This window comes from Heliangelus exortis, chromosome 1 (genome assembly GCF_036169615.1).
Source record: "Heliangelus exortis chromosome 1, bHelExo1.hap1, whole genome shotgun sequence".
Classification (NCBI taxonomy): Eukaryota; Metazoa; Chordata; class Aves; order Apodiformes; family Trochilidae; genus Heliangelus; species Heliangelus exortis.
Window position 1 is genome coordinate 3,046,375 of NC_092422.1, and position 25,101 is coordinate 3,071,475.

Genomic DNA, 25,101 nt, shown 5'->3' on the forward strand with positions numbered 1-25,101 from the left:
TGTGTTAGGGCCCCAGAAATAATTTGAAAAGGAAACATTGATTCTGAAGCACAAAACATCTGTCCTGACATGGGGTGATCAAGCCTATGGGCCAGAGGATTCTTTGATTCCCCAGAATATCTCTTGTTACACATTATATAAAGTTTATTTAGGAAATGTTGTGATGCTGTTATATAATCCCAGCTAGGAAAGGGCAGCAAAAGTTTTTCACTGCTGTTTGCCTCACAAGCTCTTTTGGTTTTGAGTTAAAAGTGCATTGGGTGGAAAACTTAAAATGGGGACCTGAATGTGAATCTTTTCAGCCATTGTCCCACAGAGACATCATCAGCAACAGAAAGAGCAGAGACTTTCTTCTGATCTCCCATCCTCCTGTTGGTTGTTGGATCAACATCAAGAGAGCAGGGAGTGTTTTGTATTGGGTAGAAGAAGCCACGTTGTCCTAACGAGTGTTTTTTTCCTGGTTTGTAAGAAGATATTTCTCACCTGGCACTGGGAGATGGATTCTTTGAGCATCCTTCACTGCTTCTCTCCCATTTTATCTTAAAACAAGGATCTTGGGCTTTATCTAGGGTTGATCCTCGTGTATGTGAGGATGGGAGAGCTCAAAAACTCCCTCCTATCCTGGGCTGAATTATGAGATTTTAATGATTTCTCACGTTGGGTTGTACTTATCTTTGTGGATGGTGGTGGGTTACATGATCTATCAGGATTTTAGACCTCCTGTGTGATTTCATACGAGAGAAGGGATTTGGGTTTGATGATAAAAATCCCAAACTCTCATAGTTCATTACCTGGGCATGGGGTTCATGGTTAACAACCCTCAAGAGGAGCCACCACCTGTACCTTTCTTCACTGAATTCTAGTACCATTTTTTAGTCCATACCTAATTTAAAATAGTGTTAGGAAGAGAAAGATTTCAGATAAAACTTCCTCCTGGGTTAGAGGGCTCCTGCTGCTTGGAAGCACTGCATTCAGCACCAGAGCAAAGGATTTCTGAAGCAGGATGGGAGAAGTTGGGAGGTCAGAAGAGTGAAAGCTGGGGGAGGGCTTTGGACACGGGGGAGTAGGGAGAGGAGAAGGGAAATGGGTTAAAACTTGGAGAGAAAGGGGAGATTGAGGTTGGAGATGGGGAAGAAATTCTTGAATTTGAGGATGATGGATACTGGAAGCTGTGGCTGCCCCATCCCTGGCAGTGTCTGAGCCCAGGTTAGAGGGACTTGGAGCAACCTGGGCTGTGGTAGATGTCCCTGCCCATGCAGGGGGTTGAAACTAGGTGGTTTTTAAGGTCCCTTCCAACCCAACCCAACCCAATCCATTCCATGATTCTATGACACTGGCCAATAGACATAACAGAGAAAGAGCTTTCAGCCTCTCATAAAGTGGCATAAAACTGAACCATAAAGATAGGGCTGGAAAAATAGGAGGCCTTGTCTGATATTTGTCTGATAAGAGCTCAGCCTGTGCACAGGGCAGTTCCCAAATATTTTCTTTGCTGAATGCCTGGTTACTTCTTTCTGCCATTTGAGTCCTACAGGGTGTAGCTTTCATTTTGACCCTTTGCTAGGACACACTCAGTTTCATATAACTTTTGCTTTTTCCTCTGAGCACTTTCACATTCATTCAACTGCTGTATGAGGATCTAGGGGTACAGAAAAACCTCAAAGGAATGGTGAACACCCAGGGCCTTGGGGCAAGAGCAGATCATCTCCTCTGTGCAGTGCTACAGGTGGATACCTCTGAGGTTACCCAAAGATGCCCAAGGTCCCCTGATCCTGGGTATGTGGGAAATTTCTTTCCTTTTCTTATCAGCCCCTGGACTGATGCATCCTCTGCCATTTACAATCCATGTTTAGAAGCATCTTTAGCCTGCAAAAGCCTGGCTTTGGTGCATGTGACCAAAGGACACATCTGGAGACATGAAGATGCTCTCTGAAGATTAGGGGAAGAACCTCAACAGTCAACAGAGGCTTAGCTCATGACTTTTATATGATAAAAGCAGGATGAGAAGAATCTACTCTCAAGGTAGAAGTCTTGGAGATTCTTTGGTTGCATGATAAACCAGCCCACCTTGCTAATCTGACCAAGTTCCTCCAGGTTTCATGTTTCCCAGGAATAATCATTGGTATCAACACACATTACTCAACTGCTCATTTCCATGAATTATGAACAGCAAAATCCCTCCAAGCCTAAGAAATATTGGTTCTCAAAAGTATTGACATCCAAGTATCTCAAAAGTTGTGGCTCAAAGGATTATTAACTTCTTGCTACTCCATGAAAGCACTGGAAAGGCTCTGAGCACGTGGATGGCCCTGCATGCAGCTGCCCATGTAATTAACCAATATCTGCAAAGGGAGATAAAAACCTTCCTCGTTTTACTAAGAGGAAATGAGGCAAAACTTAGAACACTATTGCTCAGGGGAAATCAGAATCAGAGTGAAAAAATGACCCTGTCTGCTTTCAGACATCTGTCTCTGAGCTAACCACTGGCAGACCTCAGCAAAAGAGGCATCTTGCAAGGGCAATTCATTTCCTACTACAGATGTCCAAGCAGGCCAAAGGAATCAGACCCCAGAGCATGAATTTCTCTTTATTGACTCTAAAGAGAGTCAAGGTTGAGTGGCTTTAATGTGGGGGACTACACTGTTCTTGTCAAACAAATCCCACTCTTGTTTTTTATGTCCTGACCACAGCATCCTTTTCAGCCATGTGAGAGCTGAACAGGGAGAACTCAATCTGCAAAGTCCAGCAGTGTAAAGCTACCAAGTATCTGAAAGAATTTCAATGCTCAATCTTTGCTCCTCATTATTTGATCAGAGGCAACATCATTAAGCCTTTAATTACATGATGGTGCCATATTTTTACACCACAAAGTCTCCTAATTGTTCTTCTATAGGGAAGAAATGTGTTTATATGATGAACGAGGTGGGTGTTTTCTGGAGGAATTTGATGGAAAATGAGTGTCACCCACACACTGATGACACCAAAGTCCTCAGAGCATCCCTACCTCTATGTCCCCCAGATGCACACAGGTGTAGGATGGAGATACAGGAAGGAACTTGGCTCCATCTCCAAGGAACTATGGGGAGAAGCAAGGAGTGTCCATGACACTCTTGGGAACTGTGATTAAGGAGAGGAGTTGAAGAAACCACATCACTTCTGAGTCCCAGTGCTATGCCTGGAAATGTAAGAAGTCATTTAAGGAGAGGGATTTGGACTTGCAACCAGATCCCATGGAAAAGCAGCTATTCAGCCCATGATCTCCAACAAGAACCTTTTAATGAATGTATTGAACACCGATGAAGTCACACTTACCCTGGTTTTATTTCAGGAGGTTTAGGTAAGGGCTTCAGAAAGCCTTTTTTCCCAATTAGCCAATAGGTGTCTTCTACTCCTTTACCCTAAAATAAAAACAAAAATCCAGTCAAAGTTTAACTTTTTGACCACCCTCTGCTCAATGCATAATTCCCTCACTGGGATTCTGAGGGTTTCATATCCAGACACAAAGCATGGCTGGGAATCTTGGGCTCTCCTTCACAATGGTTCAGGAATGATTTTAGTTTCACTATCCTAAAAGAGGAGCCCTTGCTCTGTCATCTCCAAGTGACCCTCATTGATTTGGGTCATTGAAACTACACAGCTTAAATGAGAGACTATGGGATCTGTAACCATCTTATTTGGCAGCACCAACATCATTAATTGAGGGACTTTGCAACTACTTCTGGGTTGAGTATCAGAAGAGTAACTTCCTCTCACACCATGATGATTTTAGGTGAGATGCATCTGATGAAACACAGGCATCTATATCAGTCCATGACACTTCACTGGAGAAGTGGAGGAAAAGACACACTTCTAGGGCAACATTCATCTTGACATGAACTGGGCACTGAAAGTAAGGTTAATAATTTCCTCAAGTGCCAATTTATCTTTACTCTGTAAAAGTTTTCTTCTCTTGATTGAACCTAGAAAAATTGCCTCAGATCTCCTCTTGTAGAAACATGAACTTGGGTTAAGATGATTCCACTCATCATGAAAGATTATTGAGGGAGCTGGGGCCATATTCAGACCTTTCACTGGAGGTGTTAAAAGCAAGAAAAGCTCCTAATTCTGTCTACTGCCTATGCCAGGGGAGAAGTGATGTTTTGAGATACCTTGTGTTGTCTTGTTTGGACACTGTGAAGACTTGCAGCTTCTGTCAAAGATGAACTAAATAGACTCCTAAATAAATACTTTGATCCAGCACATACAGGCTGATTGTTCAGCTCCATGGCCCATCTAAAGTTACCTCATGTCCTGTACCAGCTGATGGGGACCCATCAGTTCTGTAAATTCATGTTTTGTTCCAGCTGATGGGGACCCATCAGTTCTGTAAATTCATGTTCTGCACCAGCTGATGGGGACCCATCAGTTCTGTAAATTCATGTTTTGTTCCAGCTGATGGGGACTCATCAGTTCTGGAAATTCATGTTCTGTACCAGCTGATGGGGACTCATCAGGTTTGCAAAGGACCCAGCAGAGAAGTGGTGGATGAAGGCCAAACAAGAGCTTAATAGAAAAAAACTCCTCCAGCAAGAAGGTTCTCCTGTGAAACATTTCACACACCTCTTCTTCTTACCTTCAGCTCTGTTTTTCCCCTGGGAATGATTTCATAACCTTCATTTAGACCTTGAAGTGTATCCACTGTACTTTGGCTGACATGAATCCTGTAAGCTGGGAATGGGAAGCAAAACAGTTGGATCACTGCACTGCAGACCCACTCTGAATCCCCCACTGCTTCCTCCTGGCAAGGAAATGTCCTCCAAAAGTCCTCCTGCAGACCTGCAGCTGATGTAGCTGGGATGCTCCTCTATGTTGAGGGTGTTGTTGCTCCAATGGATCCTTCCAGGAGGGGTTTAACAAGGACAGGGGGAGAGGGGATTCCTGGGAGATACCAAGCACCCTAAGGATAGGATTGCAGCTCTTCATGAAGGTGCTAAGTGGGTTTTCATTGGCAGATGGATTTAAAAGTGGCTTTTTTATCTATTGACAATGGGAAGCAAGAATGAAAAGGAGAAAGGGAAGGGGGAAGGGGAAAAGAAAAAAGGGGATGGAAAGGGGGAAGGAATTGGAAGGAAAAGGGGGAGGGGAAGGAAAAGGAGAAGGAAGGGGGGAAGGGGAAGGAAAGGGGGAATGAAATGGAAAGAAAAGGGGAAGGGGAAAGAAGAGGTAAAGGGGAAGGAAAAGGGGAAGGAAATGGAAAGAAAAGGGGAAAGAAGGGGGAATGAAATGGAAAAAAAAGGGGAAGGGGAAGGGGAAGGGAAGGGGGAACGAAATGGAAAGAAGGGGGGAATGAAATGAAAAGAAAAGGGGAAGGGGAAAGAAAAGGGGAATGAAATGGAAAGAAAAGGGGAAGGAAAGGGGGAATGGAAGGAAAAGGGAAAGGAGAAGGGGAGGGAAAGGGGAAGGGGAAGGGCAAAAAAAGGGGCAAGGGGAAGAAAATGGAAGGGGAAATATCCAGTTGTTCTGCTCCAGAGGCCCAATGATATTTGGAACTTGGGATGGAGAGCAGAGAAATGGAGTTTGCAAGGTGACATCATGAGAAAGTGTCTGTGCATCTAGGTTGATCTGGGTTTTTCAGTAACTGATTCCATTCAGGGCTGCCATTAATATTTTATGAACAATATGGGCAAAGATAGAGATCATTATCCAATTCTTACCTCCCTCAGTTTGTTTTACAGTCAATAAATTTGCTGTTACTCTGTTGGTGTGAACAAGCCAGGGAATGTTTTTAAAACCTTTTCCACAAAATCATTTTCTTTGTTGTTTTCACTGAGCTTTTTTTTCCCAAATGTTCCAATCACATTCCCTTCCCCCTTGAAGCATGGGAGGTGAACCAATTAATTTTTGTTTGCACAAGAACATCAGTTCAAATATGCAGAGGAAGACCACACAGGTTTGAGCTACATTTCCTGAGACACTAACCTGCAATCCTCCTATTAATGTGCATATATATATATATATATTTATACACACATCTTTATTAGTGTAAAATGCTGTTCTTGGATCTGCAGTGTTTCTGTCTCCAGTCTCAGTGGCACTTCACACTTTCCAGGTCTAAAACTCAAGAATCCCCAAATATCTCTCTTGCCATTAGAACTCTGCTGTCTGATTATTTCTGTTTTTCCACATCTTTCCAAATGCAATGTTTACCCCTTAAAATAAGCCAGCCATAGTCACAAAGAAAGGCAATTTTCCTTAATTAATGATTAGCCTCATTGTTGGCCCTAATTAGTCAAATCAAAAATATTGGAGCTAGAAATGTGAGGATTGTTTGAAGGAATGAAAAAATCAGATATACTGCAGCACATTTCTAGACTGGCAAGACTTCAGGAGTTTAATGCTAAATATCCCAGACTCCATGTAGCTTGTAAACCATCTGTAACGAGTCATTTCACAGAGCTGATTAAAATAACAAAAGGGAGACCAGAGATGAAGGATTAAAATGTATGAGACATTGCCTTTGGAAATAAACTTGTATTGACAGCCTGAATATCAAAAACATATTCAAAACTCTGACCTTGCCATCCCCAGCTGCCCAGTGCCACCCAGTTCACCCATTATGGTTTACAGATCCATGTCTTAACCAAGATCATCAAAACCCAGCAGATCTGTGTAAATAGATGACTGAAGGACAGGTTCCCCAACCACCTCTTTTTACAAGTCTAGAAACCTCCAGCCATCAGACAACAAAAACCAGGTGAGAGATGGGACTATCTCCACTGCTGCAACTATTGGTTCTCTTTATGTAGACTGAGCTTTTTTAACTGGAAGACTCAGGAAAATAATTTGTCAAGAATTTGAGGGGAAAATAACACGAACACCAACTCCTCAATAAAGGCAGCAAGAAAACCCAACAAGGAAGGGAAGTTTAAAGGTATTGTTAGGACCTACCAATGCTTGTTAAGGAGTTGTTACTGCTGAGAAATGAAGCCATCAAAGATTTTGTCCTGCATGTTGCTGGACACTTGCTTGTGGTCTTCTTTCCTCTCTCTTCAGCATGATGGAAGCAGGACCTACAAGTGTTTCAACCCTTGCCTGGTATTGCCCATGTAAGTGCATTATTTCACTGTGTAAGGACAGCTCAGAATTAAAGGTCCTCAGCAGGGATGGAAAGCCAGATCCAACCCATGTAGGAGAAATCTAAGGTAAAATTAATGTTAATTTTCATTGATGGGACCCAAATCAGAAGACCAGAGCTGGAAGGCAGGGTCTTAAAAGCTCAGCTACCATGACAAAGCTGATTACCTCCTCTCTAGGCTGCTTTGAATTTTTGTCATTTGCCTTCACCCTTTCTTCAGAGATTATTCAGTTTCAGTGCTTAGAGCTAAAGATGCACATTTCTTTGTCTCTTGGGATGTTACCTTTGTTTCTCTTGAGGCTATCACTGAATCTTGGTGGGAAGATTCCCATGACTGGAATGAAGGGATAGAAGGATACAAGCTCTTTGGGAAGGACAGAAAGGGTAGAAGGGAAGGAGGTGTTGCCCTCTCCATCACTGACCATCTGGAATTGATGGAAATCCACCTGGGAAATGATGAAGTAGTAGAGACCCCATGGGTTAAGATTAAAGGGATGGTAGGAGAAGGTGATGCTACAGTAGGAGACGGTTACAGGCTGCCTGACCAACAGAATCAAGCTGATGAGGCCCTCCACAGGTGGATGGAAGTGTCTCTGATCCTTGTGAGGGTTTTCAACCACTCTGACATCTGCTGGAAGGACAACACAGCAAGGATGCTCCTGGATTTAGTGCACAAGTCCTGTGAGGAAGGGCTGAGGGAGCTGGGGGTGTTCAGCCTGGAGAAGAGGAGGCTCAGGGGAGACCTCATCACTCTCTACAACTCCCTGAAAGGAGGTCGGAGCCAAGGGGGGGGTGTTGTTTCTTCTCCCAAGTAAGACAAGAGGCCAGGGGAGGTTTAGGTTGGATATTAGGACAAAAATTCTTTACAAACAGGGTGCTGAGGCATTGGAATGGGCTGCCCAGGGAGGGGGTGGATTCTCCATCCCTGGAGGTTTTGAAGAAGAGACTGAATTGGCACTCAGTGCCATGGGCTGGCAACCATGGAGGTAGAGGATCAAGGGTTGGACTTGATGATTTTTCCAACCCAGCTGATTCTGTGATTCTGTGATGCTGTGATGCTGCGATTCTGTGATTCTCTGCACAGATAACACCTTCCTCCTCCAAACTGTAGAAGCAACAACAAGAAAAGGTGCAATGCTGGATCTTGTTCTCAGCAAGAGGGAGGGGCTGGTGAGCAATGTGAGGCTCAGGGATCACTTTGGCTGCAGTGACCACAAAGTTTTAGAATTTAAGTTCCTCAGGGCAACTAGAATGATGTATTCCAAGCTTATGACCCCGGGCTTCAGCCATGCAGGCTTTGATTGCTTCAGGGATCTGCTGGCCAGAGTACCATGGGATGAAGCCCTGGAGGCAAGGGGGGCCCAGGAGAGGTCAATATTCAAGGATCACCAGGCAGGAAAGAATGCCAGGAGACCTGCCTGGATGAGCAGGGAGTTCCTGGACACACTGGCACACAAAAATAATCTCTGCAAGGAGTGAGAGAGGGGACCTCTAGAATGAGGGGCATACAAGGAAGCTGTCTGAGCAGCAAGGGACCTGGGTAGAAAAGTCAAAGCTCAGTTAGAATGACATCTAGCCAGGGAGATCAAGGGGAATAACAAAATTTTCTATAGGTATATTAATGGTAAAGATTAGAGAAGGTGTGGACCCACTCAGAAAACAAACAGGAGAACTGGTGACAAGTGATATGGAGAAGGCAAATGTTCTCAGTGACTTCTTTATCTCACTTTTCCCTGGCAAGGGTTCCAACCACACTCCCAAAGTCATAGAAAACAATGGCAGGGGCTGGAAGAAAGAACTTCCTAGTGTAAGGGAGGATCAGGTTTGTGACCATCTGATGAACCTGAAAGTGTACATGGGATCAGATGGGATACCCCCATGGGGTCTGAGGGAACTGGGGATGTGGGTGCTAAAACACTGTCTATTATATTCCAGAAGTCATGGCAGTTTGGTGAAGTCCCCCCTGAATGGAAAAGGGGAAACATAAACCCCATTTTCAAAAAGGGAAAGAAGGATGAACAGTGAATTACAGGACAGTAGGTGTCACCTCTGTGCCCAGTAGGATCATGGAGCAGATCCTCCTGGAAGCACTGCTGGAGCAGAAGAATAATGAAGAGGTGATTGGATATAACCAAGATGGTTTCACCAAGGGCAAATCGTGCCTGACAAACCTTGTGACCTTCTATGAAAAGGTCACAACAACAGTAGAGAAGGGAAGAGCAATCAACATCATTTACCTGGACCTGAGCAAAGCCTTCAACACTGTCCCACATGACATCCTGGTCTCCAAGCTGGTAAAATATGGGTTTGATGGCTGAATAACTCAATGGATAAGGGACTGGCTTGATGGCCACACCCAGAGAGTGGCTGTCAATGGATCTGTATCCCAGTGGAGGTCAGTGACAAAAGGAGTCCCTCCAGGATCAGTGCTGGGACTGGTCCTGTTTAGTATCTTTGTTGGGGACGTGGATGGTGGCATTGAGTGCACCCTCAACAAGTTTGCTGAAGACCCCAAGTTGTGTGGAGTGGCTGACATGTTGGAGGGAAGGAATGGCATCCAGAGGGACCTTGACAGGCTGGAGAAGTGGGCCCATGCCAACCTCATGAAGTTCAACAAGACCAAAAGCAAGGTTCTGCATCTGGGTTGGGGCAAGCCCAGGCACCAATATAGGTTGGGCAGTGACTGGCTTGAGAACAGCCCTGAGAAAAAGAACTTGGGGGTGCTGGTGGATGAGAAGTTCAACATGAGCCATCAGTGTACACCTGAAGCCCAGAAAGCCAATTAGATCCTGGGCTGCATCGAGAGAAGTGTGGGCAGCAGGTCAAGGGAGGGGATTCTCCCCCTCTACTCCACTCTTGTGAGACCCCACCTGGAGTTCTGCATCCAGTTCTGAAGCCCTTATTACAAGAAAGATATGGAAGTGCTGGAATGTGTCCAAAGAAGGGCCACAAGGATGCTCAGAGGGCTGGAGCACCTCTCCTGGAGGACAGACTAAGAGAGTTGGTGTTGTTCAGTCTGGAGAGGACTCCGAGGAGCTCTTATTGTGGTCTTCCAGTATCTTAAAAGGGGCTACAAGAAAGCTGGGAAGGAACTTTTTAGGATCTCAGGTGGTGGTAGGACATGGGGGAATGGGTTAAATCTAGAGTTAGGTAAACTCAGATTAGACATCAGGAAAAAGTTCTTCACCATGAGGGTGGTGAGACCCTGGCACAGGTTGCCCAGAGAGGTGGTGGGAGCTCCATCCCTGCAAGATTTTAAGGCCAGGCTGGACAGGACTCTGAGCAACCTGATCTGGTGGGAGGTGTCCCTGCCAACGGCAGGGGGGTTGGACCTGGATGATCTTTAAGTTCTCTTCCAACCCTAACTATTCTGTGATTCTAAGTTTATCAGCCACTCACCCCAGGGATTATCCCAAATACTCACGCAGTCCTGTGGACTCCATCCGGGATGCTGTGTTCACTGTGTCCCCAAAGAGGCAGTAACGTGGCATGGTGAGCCCCACCACACCTGCCACACAAGGCCCTGAAAGACACAACATCTGTATAACCCAGGAGGTACAATTCTCATTGGCTGTGGTTTGCTATAAGCACTCAAAAATCAAGCATTACTCTGGATTGCACAGTGGTGTTTTCGTGCCAAAGGTCTGGGGTGGTAGTACCTCAGCCCACCATCATCTGGGAGAAATTTGTTCAGAGTTCAAGGACTGTTGCAATCTCATTTTAAAAAGACCTTTTCCATCTGAGAAAGCTAAAGTTCTGCTCCTGTGACATTCCCTGTGTCCCAGTGGTAGAAAACCAGCCTTGGACATCCAGAGATGCTGGCAGCATGCTGGACCACCCTGCATCCTTTCCTTGGAAAGGAATACATCATTATCTCGCCTGTCTAGCCAAAAACTGCTTATTTTTCCTTTCCTTCATTCTTTAGACAAGATCTACTCCCTTCCAAGTTAGGTCCTGAAGAAGTGGTGCCAATTTCTCAGGGAGAGGTGAGGTGTGTGTGCAGGATTCACGTCAAACACACGCACAGAGAAAAACTGTGACAGCCAAAGAGCACAGACAGCTGCTATCTGGGGCACTTGGGTTAGCTAATTGTCCTGGACTGAGCTCTGAAGGATGAAATCCTAAATTTCATCACCCTCAATCTAAAATATCAGGCATAAAAAATGAAGGAAAAAAAAAAAAAAGGAAAAATAAAAAGTAGAATGCTCTCAGTAATGTAAGGAGGTGTGAGGCTTCCTGAAAGGAAAAGACAAACTTCTTTCTTTATATTTTGCATTGGGTGGTTTCTGTCATATGTATTTTCAGGTTCTACCTGTCATTTCAATCTCATGATACTCCTAGATTAAGGTTTAACAACTCTGACATACAGGAAATCTTCTGCCATGCCAGGCTGCAAGAGATGTGAATGTAGGACATCATCCACAGGATCTAAAATGGGGCTACAGGTAAGGTGCTTCCTAATATGAAAAGATGAAGGGTAAAATGGTTTTGAAATGATAATATTGATAATAAATAAGATCAAGCATAACTAATAATGATACTATCTTTTTTAGAAGCGATCACTTCTTTTAGAACAATGCAATTTTACTGTGATTTTAGCCTTCTTAGTTAAAAAAACTGCTACTTCATATAGTTTTCTGATGCATCTTAAGGACAATAAAAATCCACAGCTAAAAAGTATGAGGAACCTTGCAAGAACCCCTCTTGCTGTGACCTCAGAGAAATCATTAATGCAGAGTCCAAGTAACAGGATTTTAATTAAGTTTATGGAGAATGCAAACTGAGAGGTGATGGATTTTAATTCACACCTAATGAAGCATTGCTTGCTTAAAGATTAAAAAAAAGAGAGAGAGGTACAATGGTTCATACCAAAAATATTACAAGGACTTAAGTCTGAAACACAGGGAGGGACTGCTGGAGCTCTGAAAATCCTGATAAAATTGTTGAGGTTTTTACTGCCAATGTGCTATGAAACCTTGGAAAATACACTGCCCCTTAGAATCTCTTCTGATTTAATTTCCATCCTTATAAGCCATCACTAATTTTGTTCAAGATCTTTGGGAGAGGAGCTATATCCACTACAGGAAGTTTTTTCAGGTTTTAGTCTATAGGCACCTATGCAAAGGCATGTTGATGCTACTGGATTTTTTTTTTTTTAATTAAGGTTTTTAACACTTACCTAAAAGTTCTCAATGTGTCCACGCTAATGAGACATAGGCATAGAAAAGGATATTGTTGGAGACATTTTAATTCATGCTTTAATAAGAGCTTTTCCTGAGAATACACTAACTCACAGGGCATCACCTCTCTTCTGGTTGTGGCCCTCAGAAATGACATGACAGTGGCCCTCAGAAATCTCAGTAAGCATTAAAGATCTTTCTGTTTCAGATGCAAGGACACAAAAAAATAATTCTTGGTAAAAAAAAAACAAAACAAAACCAACCCTCAAACAGAACAGGAGGACTTGATTCAAGGCACATATACAGGCAGCTGAACTCCAACTGTAGCTGGTGAAGGCCAGGTCAGTGAAATGAGCCAGGAGAACTTTTCTGCTCCTGAATCTGAACAGCTTTCCAGGGTTCACTTATGTGTCCACCAGTTCTCCACCAAGCACATGAGTACAGGTTCCCCAACACTCCTGAAAACACCTTCACATGGATGCCCAAATTTATATTTCCTACTCAGTCAGTGTGGTCATCCTGTAATTTCTGCAAAGTTCACAACCAAGGATAGACAAGATTTTTAGGGTGAGGCACTATCTTTCTAGACCACTGCTTTTAAGCTTATCCTCCTGTTACAGAATGTTATTATTTCATAATCAACCCTACAGTGTTAGCATGGCCAAAGGTCTTCTGAATGGTGAAAGCATCCAAGAATTAATTAAATTGCTGCCTTTGCTGCCTGTGTGTGTTCCTCCTTGTCTAGACAGCCTTAGCAAAAGGCTAACAAAACCTCCCAGCAATAAATCTCCCACAGTAACAAGTTTCAGAGGAAACCAGAGACCGAGCAATGAGAACATTATGGCTGAGTTGTTTGATTAGGAAGGTTCACTGGTTTGTTTTGAAATGGCTTTTTGCCAGGACTTGCAGGGTCAGTGGTTGGGCCATGCTGGCTGAAGCTCTGCAATCACCATCAGTGGTGCTGTTGGAGGTTAAGAAGCTCAATCAAAGTGTGGGGCTGTCTGCCAAAGAGCCTGACTGATAAGCAGATCCTCTTCAGCCCCTGTGGAAAAAATTTATCTCCTCACCATGTTCTCCTGACAGTCCAGCTCTAGCCCAGACGTGGCTGGCATGGAAAGAGATGAATCAGCTGAGTTTTTCTGGACGTGCAGTCAAGGAATAAGTGCCAAGACTGTGTTTAAAGCAGGGGAGAAATTGCAGACCAAACACTGGTCTTCTCATCCTCCTCACCTGACCCATATCTCACCACAAGAGGACCATGGGCATGGGCCAGCAGAAGCATCAAGAGCTGCATCTCTACACTGAGGTTGAAGGGACATGGGGAGCCCATCCCCAAATGGCATTTACTGTTTCTTCAGAGGGGTCATCATGAGCTCTTCTCACCTCCAGATTCTAGAGAGCAATTGGCTCACCAAACTGGTGGTCACACTCATTCCCCATCTTTTCTAAGACAGTGAAGTGTTGGGCAAGCCCTCCCCTGCATCAGGAGCATCATCAATGCTTTCATGATGCTGATGATTCCCTCTTCATGCCTCTCTCCTCAGGAAAAATAGGGTCTAGGGTTATTCAAACTCTGCAATCAGCTCAGAGAGGTGGCTTGCTTTGGAGGACACATTTCCCACTGCTCCCACGACTCAATGACATTGCCAGATCTGTGCAAAACAAGACCTGGCTTCTGCTTCCTTAGAAAGAAACCACCAAATTCTCCCCCTCTTCCTCTCACACCCTACAGCACATAGCAAAACTGTTCTCCAGATACCCAAAGTTCATAAAAACAAGAAAAAAAAAAAAAACTACCCCCCTACACATCACCTAGGGACAGATTTTTGGCTGGCTGCGTGGAAGACTTTGCAGAACTGCTGTCAACAGGCAGCAGCAGATGTTGCACACCAAATTCTGCCCTTTCCATGTTGAATATGTGCTGCTGGTTCTCCAGAGACTCCTGCTCTGGGCAAGCCAAGTTGGGGTCATAGTCTCAGCTCACTTCTACCAGAGCACAAACCCCAGAGTGCTCCTGCAATCATCTGTTAACACTTCAGACTTCTGTAACTTCTGTAACCCTTGAACTGCAAAGAAAACAGTAAGGAGATGAGTTTTCAGACACAACCCCAAAAGAAGAACTTATGTGCTCTAGGAGATATGAAATATTGATTTTTAGCTCTGCTCAAGTCACAGCTGAGTTCTCAGGTTATTCTGAGTGAGAGCCTTCTTTTTCTCTGCTCTTGCTTCCCTATTTATACAACAGGGACCAGGATATTGACTTCTGTAAACCACTTGCATGCCAACATGCAAAAACACAGACACAATCAGAAAGGCAGAAGGATTAAACAGATTTTTAATATTGGGTCAGATTCCTGGACAACTTCATTTACTATTCAGTTTCCTGCAATGAGCAGTAGCCAGTACTCTAAAGGAAGATGCAAGAAGTCTGGTGAGAAACTTATTTTCTTTTTAAAGAAGCCCCATTTTGGTTCATTGAATAGATTGTGTCTTCTGTATTGGAGATTATTTACTTCCTTTATAACATTTTGGTTTTTTATAGCTGTATCCACATTCTTCCAGTTGCAGCCTACCTGTAACAAATCTTCCCAACTTTTTTTTTCTATTCTTTGACTCCACGTGCCTGCTTTTCTGTGCTTTTTCATCTCAGAACAGAGTCACACCTCTGTACCACACCAGTGAGGATCCTATGGCACATCCAAGAGCCACCCTTACAACTAAACCTTCATGACTAAAGATGAAGTTCCTCACTTTGGCAGAATACTCAGCTACTGCCCCAAATGACACTGAGCCATTTCCCTCCTTGGTCTTTGTGTTTCCATTTTAATGCCCTTGTTGTTGTGGAAGATTTCAAAGCATCTTCTAAGGGTTTTTGTTTTAGGGCCAGTAGGGAGGATGCACCCCGAAGAAGCAGCTCTGATGTTCAGGCCAAAGCAAGTGCAGCTTCCTACCTGTATGGAGCCCAATCCGTATCCTGAGGGGGAGGTCTGGCATGTGTCTCATCTTGAATGTCCCCACAGAGCTGAGAATGTCCAGGGACATGTTGGCTATCTCAGCTGCATGCTTGTTTCCATTCCGTTTGGGGAGCCCTGAAGCCACCATGTAGGCATCGCCGATTGTCTCCACCTGGCAAGAATAAATTAAGAAAAATTAATTGAAGAAGATCGGAAAGAGAAGGAGAATGAAACCACAAGAGTGTCTGGCACGGGCACAACTTGATCCTCATGCCCAGCTTCTCCTCACCTTGTAAACATCATGGTTTCCAAGAACAGCATCAAAGAGTGTGTAGAGGTCGTTCAGAAGGTCAACGACTTCAATGGGTTCACTGAGGGCTGAAATGGTTGTGAAGCCCACGATGTCACTGAAGTAGATGGTCACCTGGTCAAAATACTCTGGCTTCACAGTACCACCAGTCTTGAGGGCTTCTGCCACCGATCTGAAATAACAATACAAGCAAAGATTAAAAAGGCAGAAGGCCAAGAGCTCAGAAACCATTATCCTGCTATTCTCAAAAGATCTCCCAGTTAATAGAAGGATCTATAGCACTGTGAAAAGCACTGATGAAAGTTTCTTACTTTGATTGGAAGCTGCTTGCCTATACTGAAAGCCAGGTCTTCACTCACTGAGTCCTGGGATTCTCTTTTGTCTTTTAGCTATGTAGTGCCAATGGGTTTTTGTTTGGTTTTTTTAAAAATTATTTTCATTTTTTAATTTCTTTTTCTGTCTATAGCACTGGTACTTACGGGGGGAGCATTTGTGACAGGAGTTTGTCTGTCTTCTGCTTTTCAATCTCGAGCTCTTCAGTTCTCTCCCTGATTAAATCCTCCAGGTTGCTCGAATACTGCTCAAGCATTCTGAGCATTGAGTCAATGATATTGGTCTTTTTCTCTTTGTTGATGGTTTTGAACTGGAAAATCAAACTGGAAAGTTATTTCCCCACCTCATTACACCACTGTAACACTCTAAGTTTGGAAAAGGAACAAAAGGCAGACATTTATTTCTAATGATGATTTATTTCTAGTCACGAACCATAAAATAATGCAACAGCAAAGGCAAAGCTAGAGCTCTGGGACTTCTTCAATCATTATTTAAGGGCTCACCTAGAGAAATAAAACACATTTTCCTGCCAAGTACAAACAGAGGATCCTACCTGCTGCTCTATTCACCAACCTTAAGAAATACCTCCTCAAATGTTGGTCGTCGTTCAGGGGCTTCACCCCAGCATTGCTTCATCACCTGGATGCACGCCAGGGGAGCCATCTCAGGGGCTACATTTGGGCGGCACAAGGGAGGGGGTTTCTTCACTTTCTTTATAATTTCTGCAATAAAGAGTGAAATGAGAAGCACATTGTGAGACAGGAGGTCTTGGTGGGGCCAAAGGACGGGGACTCTTTCACTTGTCCGCTGCTCGCTCCGTCAGCCTTTATCCTTGTTCCTCACCACCCAACAGCTGTGTTAAAGGTTCCTGGGTGTTTCTACTTTCCTCTGCCAGGAGTCTTTTGGAGGATTTAAGAGATTTATTTGCTTTCTTGTCCCTGGAGAACCAGGTTATGGACACTGAAGTGGCTGGATGGGAGAAGGTTGTGTGACGCATGGATGTGTGAGCCTGCAGGTTGGTGTTTCATGAAATTCCCTCTGAATCTGTTCATTAGGATCTGTGATCCTCTAATAGAGATTATGGCTGAGCCCAGACAAGAAGGATATCAACCTCTCACTGTTCATCCTTATGTGGGAACCAAAATGGAGAAGATGATGGGAATGGAGACAATAGAAAGTATTTTAAGTGGGAGAGTTTGGGTTCAAAACAGCAACGGGGAAGTGACTTCCTATCCAAAAGTGAAATACAAATAATAAGGAACTGGCTTGGGATTTCAGTCCCTGAGAAGTAAGTCCTTGAATCTACAATTTTTTGATAAAACCCTACAGAGAAGGTGCCAAGCTGCAGGTTTTGTAGATAGCTGAAGCACGGATGGGGAGTGTGATGGCTGAACCCAATTCCAACTTCAGTTCAGGTGTTTCTTAGGAAGAATACCCTGGAAAAAAATGTGGGCTTTGTGAGGTAGAACTGTATCTTCCTGCTCAAACCCCCTCCAAAATTATTTGAAGGTTCATTTTGTGTAGTGCAGAGTGGTCAAAGGAAGTGAAAACCACCCTCTTTCTGGCAGGAGCTCTGCCTTTCCACAGCTGTTACTGTGAGTACCCAGAACTTTTTAGTGATGACAGTTTAATTTAAAGCTCTTTGGCTCATCTCACCAGTCTCCACCAAATGAACTAAAAAAAGCCCCAAAATTTCCAAGGGCAGCCAAAGGGAAATGCCTTCCCCAGGTGGTTTGAAAGTTCAAGCCACAAGTGAAAGCTACTTGAGGAAGCAATGAGGAGAAATTCATCGTGTTATCAGGCCAGGAAACCAGGGTGCACTATGTCAACATTTGCTGGAGGTTTCCTAGGGGTCTAGGTGGAGGGAAACACCTGCTTATTACATCATAGGCTGCATCATAGCTCCATCTTTTAATTACAGAGTGGGTTACATCATAATCATCATTGTCATTGCTTGGGCTGGGGCTCTATTTTTTCAGACGTTGAACTGACAGATACTGAATGGCCTTACCCCACCTGGTGGCTGCCCAGTTTAAACTGTGTTGTGAATGGGTTTTCACTGAAATCAGATTTTTTTTCTTTAGATTATTGTTCTCCTTCTCTCCTTCTTCAACCTCCTGTGACCCGACCCTGCCTGCAATGTGTTTCCTCTTCCTGTGCACACACAACATGCTTGAACTAATGAGAGCTGCACCATCAAGAGTTCCTTAGTTAACCTATTTCTTATTTCTGATACAAGGCACCTTATAAATAAGTCTGTAGGGTCAAGATGTATCACTTTGGTCTCTGGTGAAGAGAGAACCTCTTTAAATGGGGAAGTAATTAAGGAAAGCTGGATGGGCAGATGGACAAAAGGGGATTTTAATGTGTTCAGCTCAGAAACACCTTTACCCCCAAGAAATACAAAAAAGGGACAATGATTGGGAAACAAAAGTGTTTCCAAGCTACGGAAAATTCCACCATCAGATTTCACCTCACACCACGACAGAAAACCAAAGTTTGGACTCGGTGCTGCAGTGGCCCAGCTGCCAGCCAGATCTGAAGCATCTTGGGGGGGACCCAGAGACCCAACCCCTCTGTTAGCAGTGGTGAGCCATGTCATGAGGCTGAGCCCAGAACTGCTCATTTTGCATTTTATTACACATATTTTGTTGAAAACGGGTTTTTCATCATTGAAAAAAGTTGTGAGATCGGGACATTATTTCCATCCTAATATTTTACTCCAGGGACTTAGAGAGGCCTCTTGTAAGTGCTTTGTGTAAAGCCTTAAAAATCATAGAATCATAGAATCCTAGGGGTTGGAAGGGACCTCGAAAGATCATCTAGTCCAACCCCCCCTGCCAGAGCAGGGCCCCCTAGAGTACATCCCCTAGGAACGTGTCCAGGTGGGTTTTGAATGTCTCCAGTGAAGGAGACTCCACAACCCCCCTGGGCAGCCTGTTCCAGGGCTCCGTCACCCTTACAGTAAAAAAATTTTTTCTGATATTCAACTTGAACCTCCTATGCTCCAATTTACACCCATTACCCCTTGTCCTATCACTGGTCACCACTGAGAAAAGCCTAACTCCATCTCCCTGACACTCACCCCTTACATATTTGAAAACATTGATGAGGTCACCCCTCAGTCTCCTTTTCTCCAAACTAAAGAGACCCAGCTCCCTCAGCCTTTCCTCATAAGGGAGATGTTCCACTCCCTTAATCATCTCAGTAGCTCTGTGCTGGACTCTTTCAAGCACTTCCCTGTCCTTCTTGAACTGAGGGGCCCAGAACTGGACACAATACTCCAGGTGCGGCCTCACCAATGCAGAATAGAGGGGGAGGAGAACCTCTCTTGACCTACTAACCACACCCTTTCTAATGCACCCCAGGATGCCATTGGCCTTCTTGGCCACAAGGGCACATTGCTGGCTCATGGGCATCTTCTTGTCTACCAGGACCCCCAGGTCTCTTTCACCTACACTGCTCTCCAGCAGGTATATAGTGAATATAGTGAAATAGTTGCTTACCTTCAGCTGAGAATTCTGACATGCAATAGGGTGGACCCCGAACAACCACTTCTTGTAGGATGATGGCAAAGCTGTAAATGTCCCCTTTGAAGGTGCCTTTTCTGCGCATGTTTGGGTCCCTCAGTAACTCAGGAGCTGTCCAGAGCAACTCTACAAAAATTCAAGCCATTGAATTCCACATTTCTTACACACTGAGCTCAGACTATTGCAAATTAAGTGCTGAAATGAGCACTTCGTTTCAGTCATTGGAGGAAAGGTTGAGCTATACTTCATTATTTACTGGAACAAGGCTTTTTATTTCTTGTGGTGTGTTAAAAATATTCAACTTCCATCCTCACAAAAAAATTGGATTATCCAAAGGTTTCCAAAACCTTCTAAAAAAATGTTGTTATACCAACAACCTATAACCAATAACACCAGGCCTGAACTGCAATATAAGAAGTCTTCTCACCATTGCCAAAAGCTTTAACACTTTTTTTTTTGGTTTTGTTGTTCAAAAATACCACTCAGACAAAAAATTGGCACTGAAGCTTGGATTTCTTGTTATTGTTGTTGCTATTATACAAAGCAACAGTCAGCAAGGTATTTTCTGTAGTTCTTCTTAGTTGAAAGAAGCTTCCATAAAAGCAGTTTGTGGAAGCATGATCAGTCTGCATAACCCTATAGCTCAAGTGGTGAAAGACAGAGCTGTAAAAGCTACCAGCCTCATCAAGATATGAATCTTCTTCAAAGCAGGATATTGCTACCTGGTAACTGAATTCTGAGTAACAGGAATAAGGATCTTTCAATATAGAAAACTTTTGTAAGGGTGAAGATGGTCTTGGATAGAACTGCCCTATCTGAGACACAGGGAATGGGTAGGATTCAAATCCTGTAACAGAGGGATCAGAACACATAATACTTGGAACCAGGTTTCAGGAGTGAACTGGAATACCAGATGGACCATAAAGCAATGGCCAGGTGAAAGAAATCTTGTCAAAGTCTCCAAACCTGGTCCCGTGAGATGCTGTCCCTAAGGCTGGTGGCAGCCTTTGGTGGCTGGCATGTGGAGGACTATTTTAAAGGGACCAGTAGCATGTATTTCAGGTGGCTTTCTTTCCTGTAGCAATGCATTATATACAGGGAACAAGATAAAATGATTTGGATTGGAAGGGACCTTAAAGCTCATCTTGTTCCAGCTCCCTGCATGGGCAGGGACCCCTCCCACAGCCCAGGTTGCTCCAAGCCCCATCCAACCTGGCCTGAGACACTGCCAGGGATGGGGCAGCCACAGCTTCCTTGGGCACCCTGGGACAGGGGCTCAGCACCCTCAAATTAAAGAATTTCTTCCCCATCTCCAACCTCAATCTCCCCTCTCCAAGTTTTAACCCATTTCCCTTCTCCTCTCCCTACCCCCCCGTGTCCAAAGCCCTCCCCCAGCTTTCTTGGAGCCCCTTCAGATATTGGAAGGTTGCTCTGAGCTCACCTGGAAGCCTCCTCTTCTCCAGGCTGAACAACCCCAATCCCTCAGCCTGGCTTCCCAGGGAGCTGCTCAGCCCTCTGAGCATTTCAGTGGCTCCTCTGGACACCTTCCAGGAGCTCTGTGTCCTTCTGATGCTGGGGACTCCAGAACTGGACACAGGACTCCAGGTGGGGTCTCAGCAGAGCAGAGCAGAGGGGGAGAATCCCCTCCCTCAACCACTGTCTGTGTTTTTTCTGATGCCCCCAGGACAGGGTTGGTTTCTGGGCTCCAAGCACACACTGATGGCTCATGTTGAACTTCTGCTCCACCACCACCCCCAAATCCTTCTCCTCAGGGCTGCCCTCAATCCTTTCTCCTCCCAGCCTCTATTCCTGCATGGGATTTTCTCCACCCAGGTGCAGAACCTTGCACTTGGCCTTGTTGAACTTCATGCAGTTCGCACGAGTCCACTTCTGGAGCCTCTCAAGGTCCCTCTGGATGTCGTGAGACCGAGCCCACAAATTGCATCAAGACAAGCAGCTGTTAAACCAACAGACAAATGGTCCAAAAAACATTTCTTTACAGCACCTACCTTCTGGGGGTGGATGAATATAGGGGCATTCCTGTGCTTCTAAGATCTCGTTGTAACCATAGTCAGTGATCTTCAGCACAAAGCGTCCATCCACAACGCAGTTCCGAGATTTGAGACGTCCATGGGCAAAATCTCGGTGATGCAAATACCTAATTCCCTGTGAAACACAGAAGAAATGGCAGCTCTACCTTAAGAATGATGTTATCTGCCAGCATTCAGAGAGACCAAGCCAAACTGTCACCTTGGATAGCATCAAATGCATCATTGACTGGGTCAAAAGTGCTCCTGCTGGTGCTGCTCATCCCAAAAAAACTATGGGAAAAGGTTAGAGATGGATTAGGAACAAGAGCTGGGTTTTCTGCACACTAAGTTAAAGCAGAGGCAGCTTTAGGTACAGGATGCCTCCCTCTGTAGCCCTAGGACTCATTGCACTCAGAAGTTGTACTTTTAGGAAACTGGACACAAGTAGCACCCCATGGTTAGGTCAAGGGGAGGCATTAATAGCTGGATGCCCTTGCCCAGCTCCCTTGAGGAGGATCAGAAGGTGTATCATGGGGTGCAAGGATGGTGCTGGCCATGTCCCCTCTGTAGGCCACCTATTGCAAACTGGTGGTTCACTATTAGAGGATGAAAACACATGAGACATGACAGAAGCTGTTTGAACAGTCTTCTAAAGCGACCATGTCTAAAGTTTGGTTCTACACTGGATGCATTTCTGATTTATGACCAGAAAGGACTTTTGGAAAGTTTGAATTTGTTGCTGAAGTCACTGTTCTTGGTGATCAGTTCTAGGTGGATATGTGGTTTTAAGCTCTCATCCTTGTGTGGGGATGTTGTCCTATCACCCCAAATAGTGCTTCTATCAAAAGGTAAAAAAATCAGGAGTCTCCACTAAAGGCCAAGTTTATCAATATAATTACATTCACATTGGTTTTGTCTGCATATATATCTATATATATGACTATAAAAATCCCCAAATCCTGGGTGAAACAGCTATGACAATTTCAAAGTCACACACAGGTCACCCCTCAGCAGGAGCAATGGATTTACTTTAATCAGATCCATCACGAGAGAGGACTTGAACATCCAATCCAGCTTCATATCTTCATTTCTCAGCAAGTCCTCCAGGCTTCCCCGGGTGCAGTACTCTGTGACTATGGCAAAGATGCCACAGTCAGAGAAAAAGCCCAGGAACAGATTCACATTCTCATGACGCAGATCTTTCATCTGAAACAAGACAGTGAAGTCAGCCAGACATCTGCTTAGCAGCTTCTTTGCATCATTAGATGTCCTTGCCATTCCTGTACTCCCAACAGTCTTTCACACAAGGATGGGGAAGAAAACAACCTTTTTTTCCTCCTTACTTTCAGTTATTCCGTTCTCCTTGCTGTCAGGTATTCTACCCCCTTTTTAAGCTTTGCTTTCCTTAGTTTATTAAGGTGCAGAAAGCAAGATAATGAAAGGAAACTGAACAGAAATTTGTTTTTCTTTAGAGAAGCCTGATTGATGTTGTTGGGGTAAACTGAGTTCAGCTCTGGCTGGAAAGCAATACCATGCTTGCAGGATCCAAAGTCATCCATCAATGGTGCCTTTGGAGAGATGCCCTGGTAGATTTGTCTTATTTATACACATGAAAATGCCACTCCAATTGTTAGCAGTAGCTGCCAACAACTAATGGCCTTGAGTTTGGAAAATACATGTGTTTGCTTGTCATTTGGTAATAATAATAAAATTGAAGACTGAAGTTAAACTTCCAGCAGGCGTCTCAGCTGGAGGCATGAAGCAAAATCCAGAGAAATGCACAAACAGTGCCCATGCCATGCTGTTAGGGAGGCAACAAAGAACACATAGAAACAGCTACCAATGCATCATCCTGCCCTGACATGAACAGGGATGATTTCCTCCAAACCACTCTGCTTTTGCAGGCATCATTGCTTAGAGGACTCCTCGTGCATTCAGCCTTGCACAAGCTTTGATGTGCTAGGTCCAAAATGGACACAGAATGGTTTTGTTTGGAAGGGACCTTCAAGCTCATCCAGTTCCAACCCCCCTGCATGGGCACGGACCCCTTCCACAGCTCCAAGCCCCATTCAACCTGGGCTGAGACACTGCCAGGGATGGGGCAGCCACAGCTTCCTTGGGCAACCTGTAGATGACACAGGTCAGGGGTAAGTTGGTCAGATTCAACATGCATGGCCCATTCCACCAGATGATAAATTTTTGATAAATTGATAAACATTTTGATAAATTGATAAATTGATAAACACCAGACAAAGAGACTAAAAATCCCCTGCAGTCACACAGGGCCCCTGAGCATCCTTCCCTCTCCATGCCCATCCTGTTCCTACCTTCCTCAAGATGCTGGTGGAGCTTTGCCGTAGGTTCTGATTGTCTCTGGTCTCAATTTTTTTCAGCCACACACAGTCCCCCTGTCCAAAACACAGGTGGGTGAGTGACAGAGAAAGTCTCTGAGTAGCAGCTAGCACTGGACCCTAGCTCTTCATTCCAGATCCTTGACTTTGAAACTGGTTGGGGATTTTCAGTTTTTCATGCCAGTAGATTCTTTCTGTCCTGCAGCTAAATAATATCCACAGGAAACTCTAAAAAAATTGGACTGAGGCTGGGCCTTCATCTGGACCAGAACCTCATACCTTGAAGGTGTATTAGTATCTGACAAAAAATGATAAACTGATAAAAAGGAAAGTAACTCTGTCCAGAGCTTTTAGCTGGCATAAACAATCCACTTTATTTTGCTCTTTTTCAGGAAAAATTGCCACGCCATCTTTTTTCAAAAAAGCTGTTTTTTTTGAAAGAACAGATGGATGGGGTGAGTTTTCTTGGTCATTGCCTCTGCTTATTGTCCTATTGGCAAAAAGGGGAACTTGATAACCTTTATTTTGTATATTTGGATCCTCTCATGTAAGAAAAGCCCTTGCTAGAGATGTCACCAGCTGAAGGCTCTATTTTGTAAGAAAAATTCTTCACATCTCTAACAGGGACCAGACCTGGTAACAACCCATAAAGATGTCACAGACCACCACCCCACATGACTCCAATTGTCAGAATGAGGGTTGGGATAGAGTCCCCTTAAGCACTGGTAAATCCATGCTTGGGAATACCTTACTTTCTCCCTCAGGATCATCAGCAATATTTATGGCCTGAAACCTACAGCACTGCAACCCAAGAGCTTCTCCCCTTAAGCAGCTCAGTGAACTGGAGCAGTGAGAGAAGCACAAGGTCCCCACCTACCTCATACAAAGCCACATTGGAGGTTTCATGGGTGGCAGCTGTGCTTCTCAAGGAAAAAGAGTGGGCTGCAGATTTCAGGCTTCTGCCATCAGTTAAGAGGCTGCTTGCATCAGCCAGGCTGTCCAAGGTCATCCTCTGGAAGGCAAGGAAAGCAGGTGTAAGAAAGTTAACACCTCTGGATCACAGAATCACTCCTGGAAAAGACCTCTAAGGTGACTCAGTCCAATTGTCAGCCCAACACCATCATGCCAACTAACCCAAGTCTCAAAGTGCCATGTCTACACATTTTTGGGACACCTACAGGGATGGTGACTCCACCACTTCCCTGGGCAGCCTGTCCCAATGCTTGGCCACTCCTTTAGTAAAGATTTTTTTCCTAATTCCCAATCTAAACATCCTCTGGAGCAACTTGAGGCCATTTC

At 44.4% G+C, this 25,101-nt stretch overlaps 1 protein-coding gene and 1 long non-coding RNA gene across 6 annotated transcripts in view; one reads left to right on the forward strand and one right to left on the reverse strand.

Annotated features, from left to right (window-relative positions):
• The window catches only part of LOC139806363 (uncharacterized), a 281,537-nt gene that overhangs the window by 137,713 nt on the left and 118,723 nt on the right, over nt 1-25,101 (forward strand). The window lies entirely within an intron of this gene.
• The window catches only part of GUCY2F (guanylate cyclase 2F, retinal), a 60,091-nt gene that overhangs the window by 10,181 nt on the left and 24,809 nt on the right, over nt 1-25,101 (reverse strand). For 2 of the 5 annotated variants that reach the window (XM_071763368.1, XM_071763459.1), the window contains exons 7-18: nt 24,680-24,814; nt 23,779-23,859; nt 22,481-22,657; nt 21,431-21,587; nt 19,398-19,547; nt 16,465-16,613; nt 16,038-16,201; nt 15,538-15,730; nt 15,246-15,420; nt 10,539-10,637; nt 4,613-4,707; nt 3,313-3,398 (exon numbers count right to left, since the gene is read on the reverse strand). In XM_071763368.1, coding sequence (XP_071619469.1) covers nt 3,313-3,398; nt 4,613-4,707; nt 10,539-10,637; nt 15,246-15,420; nt 15,538-15,730; nt 16,038-16,201; nt 16,465-16,613; nt 19,398-19,547; nt 21,431-21,587; nt 22,481-22,657; nt 23,779-23,859; nt 24,680-24,814 — 1,661 coding nt within the window. Of the gene's footprint in view, nt 1-3,312; nt 3,399-4,612; nt 4,708-10,538; nt 10,638-12,536; nt 14,361-15,245; nt 15,421-15,537; nt 15,731-16,037; nt 16,202-16,464; nt 16,614-19,397; nt 19,548-21,430; nt 21,588-22,480; nt 22,658-23,778; nt 23,860-24,679; nt 24,815-25,101 lie in introns of those variants that run through there. The other 3 variants (XM_071763550.1, XM_071763620.1, XM_071763713.1) reach the window with 3 other exon arrangements.